Below are 4,339 nucleotides of genomic sequence, written 5' to 3' on the forward strand. Positions count from 1 at the left end.
AAGTAACAAAACCAAATTAAACTTTTAAGAACTTTAATACAGAGATATACAGAATGTATCACATTCTTTACAATAGTGGTCTCATAAAAATTTGTTGAATACGTTTTAGATATGTTGATTACGTAAATTTGATGTCTTATGATTACCATTTTTACACCAAATCTACTCCATTTACTGGTATAAATGCCCCATTATACGCATCCCCTAATCAAATAGGATATTTTGCCACTTTGAATATTAACTACTCTGCATATTACTGGCATTTCAATGGAATGGAAAAAAATAAAATAATTATCGGATTACCCACATATGGTCATAGTTACACGTAAGTATTTTCTAAAATACTTTTCAGATAATTCCAATCACCCCTCATACAGTAGTTTAGCAATTGTTTCATTTAATTTTACGCAACTGCAAAGTACATCACCAAAATTTTAATCATTGGACAATGTTTTTTTTCTACTTTTTTTATTATCTAATGAGATTGTCCTATTTAAATTACATTTCATGTTTGTTCATTTTAGTTTGATGAATAATCAGAACACAGTAATAGGCGCGCCCGCGATAGGATATGGGCGTCTTGGAATCCTTGGGTTTGTGGATTATAAGCAAATGTGCACATTTGTCACAGAAAATAAAATAAAACCTTTTTTTGATATGGACAGCAAAAGCCCCTATGCTGTTAAATATTCGGAATGGGTATCTTATGATGATACAGTGAGTTTAACGTTTAAGGTAATTAGTACCTTTTTTTTATTTCAAGTTTAAATGTTTGTTTGCTATTACAAATAAATTTTAAAATATGAAATATATCCCATCTACCCTCCCCTACCTAAAAACAAAATCTTCATCCCCTCCACCCATTTGCCCTCCTCCTCCTCCGTCAGTTGCCTGTTTTTTTTTATGTAAAATAAGTTGTTGAAAACTTCTTTTTAGACTGAGTTTATAAAAAATAATGATTTTGGTGGAGCAATGATATTTTCCTTAAATATGGATGACCATGTGGGTGTTTGCAAAAAAGATCTTCCAAAGGGCACTCCCAAACGGTTTCCTCTTACCAATACAGTTAAAAATATTTTAACCATTGATCAGATGTGACTTAATATACGAATTTTTTAAACTTACGATTAGGAATTGTTACTGAAGCAAGAAGTTGCTTTGTATTAAGCTTTAAACTAATATTAAGCTGTTTCCATAAACTCAGTATTGTAAACTGTGTTAAGAAAATGTTAATCAGTATTTAACGAAATTATTTTTTATTTTACCTTTTTTTCATACATTTACCTACCGTGTGTTATACAAATGTAACTTTTGGTGTGTAGAGTTTGTAGTATAATCTTTGGATTACCTATTTATTATTAAATAGACTTAAAAGAAAAGAATTATATAATAAAAATGTTACTATAATAGTTTGATGATGACCATAAAATCCTATTGCCAAAGTTGTTAAAGTTACGTTTAAGTAATTTGTAGAACAATGTAATCGAATGTTTATTTTTTGAGAAGTAAATATTTTAAAATGTTAAGGGTCTTTTATTAATTTCTATTACCTTATATAATAATCAGCCTGTGCTTATTAAAAATAAATCGAAAATTACATTGAAACACGTGTTTATGTGTAGCAGACAGTCTGTTATCATTTATCACAAGTTTTACGTATATTCAATAAATTTACATACGATAAATGTTGACCTTTGACTACTACAAATATAACAACATTGATGACAAAGGAGCGCAATTTTTCTTCTGCTCATTTTCAAATAAACAACCAGTAAATACACCACAGTATGGAACAAATAAAAGAAGGCTGGTTTTATGAAAATAACGAATTATGGCATGGAGAAAGGTTTTCCTTAGAAGTGGAAGAAATACTACACCATCAAAAATCCTTCTATCAAGATATTCTGGTACTAAGAACGTAAGTTTAAACTTTTTAAGTGATGCATGTAATGCATGTGGTGATATTTATCTGCAATTTTTATTAGAAAATCCCATGGAAAAGCCCTAATTCTTGACGGTATAATTCAATGTACCGAAAAAGACGAATTTTCATACCAAGAGATGATAAGTTTCCTTCCCCTGTGTGCACATCCAAACCCTTCTAAAGTCCTCATAGTGGGAGGAGGAGATGGAGGTGTAGCTCGAGAAGTTGTTAAGCATCCCCTAGTGAAGGAAGTTGTGCAAGTCGAAATCGACGAAGACGTCATTGAAGTTTGCAAAAAATACCTCCCTTCGATGGCCCAAGGATTTTCATCACCAAAATTAAACCTAAAGATCTGTGACGGATTCGAATACATAAAAAACTGTAGCCATACATTCGATGTTATCATAACAGATTCCAGCGATCCTATAGGACCTGCGGTCAACCTTTATACGAATGATTATTTCGAAATGTTAAGGGGTGCTCTTAAACCAGATGGAATTATATGTTCCCAAGGTGGGACCTTTTGGTCACAGTTGGAACACATAAAGAACACAATTGCCAACTGCAAAAAGAGTTTTGGAACAGTAAAATACGCCTGGTCCAGTGTTCCCACTTATCCTACAGGACAAATAGGATTTATTTTAGCCACTGTAAAGGAGAATGTCATCTTTGAGCGTCCCCAATTTGTTTTTACCCCAAACAAAATCGAACTTTTACAACTCAAATATTACAACAGCAATATACACGAGGCAGCGTTTATATTGCCAAATTTTGTTAAAAAAGAATTGGGAGGTTGAACTTTATCATTTAGGATATTTACCAAAAAATAACGTTATCATTAGATATGGGGCATTGGCCCTAGACATTACATAATCTGTTTCCACGAGGCGATACATAATAATTAATCTACACCCAAGAAATAAAATGAGAATCATTAGTAAGTTACTTGATAATTATTATGTAATCATGATTACACAAAAATAAAACATAAAATTAGAATTTGTTTCATATCAAAAAGACAATAGGATCCTTATTGACCGTCTGCCTGTGTATACATAAGTCAGGGTTGATTGTGCTTATCTATTCTGTGAAACTTTTTGATTAAATTGCAAACTAGGGCCTAAAATGGATGCCAAAATTTAAAAGTATTTCAAAAATAAAGATACCATTATGTCAACAGTATAATCTTTATTAAATTCAACATTATTAAAGTTCAACAATTCGTCCATCTTCAGTGCAAATAAAAATCATATAAACTATACACACTCACCACAGTAATAAAATCTTAAAATAGCAAGTGCACAACTTCTGAAATCGTAAAGCATTTTCTACTTTAGATAATACATCAAAAATTTCAATTTCCAATCATACAAACTAGAATTCAAATACGCTGTACAAGGTGATTTCTGTTGTACTATCAAACTTAGTTATTAAATACTGCTAGGAAACGAAATTATATATTTAATTCATGTAATTATGAAAACGTTTCTCACATGCAAACAGTGCCTAATTTATCAAAACAACTCTAATACTGCTTTCAGAAAACAATCTTTGTGAATTATCAAACAAATTAAACACAAGAAAAGCAACTACAAAAATTTTCTTTAATATAACGATAAAAACGGATTAGGGTCGTTAAGGGTACTGAAATGACCTTTAAAGCAGTTTAATAGTTTTCCAAATTTTATTAATTTCTTTATTGTTCCCTCTACATCATTCCACTAGTTAAACACAATCGCTTTTGTGGTTCAATTTGAAACCTTAGCATTTTTGTATTTTACAATTGTTACTGATATATTTCATATTGGGCAAATGAAGGTACCACTCCTGAAATATGTTCTTCTTACATTAACTATTGAAGTGATCCTAAATATTATGAACTATTAGAATAATCATTACAAACAATAACCAGATTAATAAAATTTTTTTTTAAACACACATTAAACTCACTGCTATAATGGTCATTTTCAAATTATTATCGACCCTAGTCCTTTCTTATCCCAAATGACTAAAAAACAGCCTTATTTTAATACATTAATAATCTTTGGCAAAGGGTACTTTATACGAGAAAATCTTAGAATATACTCTTTCAAAAAATATGCGTTATTATTGTCTAGTATTTCACAAAAAAGAAATTTACAGCACCTGTTGATTCGACAAACAAGGTATTATTTGAATATGAGATAGGTCTTCAGGATCAAGATGAGTTTTCGAGCTGTAATAATTAATAGGAACTTGAAGACAGCACGTCGTACAGCTATTATATAATACAAGAGTAATAATAATAAATACTACTAAATACATTGTAAATTTCCTAAATTCGTTAAATTGTCGATTTTCTAATAATTTGAAGGCGGAACTTGGTGGAAGGGGGCCACGAATTAGAACCCTAAACCTTACCTTCAAGCAAACACC

The 4,339-nt window shown here is 30.6% G+C and overlaps 2 protein-coding genes across 2 annotated transcripts in view; both read left to right on the forward strand.

Moving 5' to 3' along the window:
- LOC108745106 (chitinase-3-like protein 2) overlaps window positions 1-1,239 on the forward strand; it is a 5,019-nt gene extending 3,780 nt beyond the window's left edge. The window contains exons 4-6 of the mRNA XM_025978445.1: window positions 98-325; window positions 525-735; window positions 937-1,239. Coding sequence (XP_025834230.1) covers window positions 98-325; window positions 525-735; window positions 937-1,098 — 601 coding nt within the window. The 3' untranslated portion in view covers window positions 1,099-1,239. The remainder of the gene's footprint in view (window positions 1-97; window positions 326-524; window positions 736-936) is intronic.
- Window positions 1,240-1,706: 467 nt separating this feature from the next.
- Window positions 1,707-2,923, forward strand: LOC108745095 (spermidine synthase). The gene is made up of 2 exons (XM_018481166.2): window positions 1,707-1,918; window positions 1,986-2,923. Exons 1-2 carry the CDS (start codon window positions 1,788-1,790, stop codon window positions 2,719-2,721), a joined length of 867 nt encoding a protein of 288 aa, XP_018336668.1. The 5' UTR covers window positions 1,707-1,787; the 3' UTR covers window positions 2,722-2,923.
- The last annotated feature ends 1,416 nt before the right edge of the window (window positions 2,924-4,339 follow it).

The sequence above is a fragment of the Agrilus planipennis genome, unplaced genomic scaffold (assembly GCF_000699045.2).
Source record: "Agrilus planipennis isolate EAB-ADULT unplaced genomic scaffold, Apla_2.0 scaffold6, whole genome shotgun sequence".
Lineage (NCBI taxonomy): Eukaryota > Metazoa > Arthropoda > Insecta > Coleoptera > Buprestidae > Agrilus > Agrilus planipennis.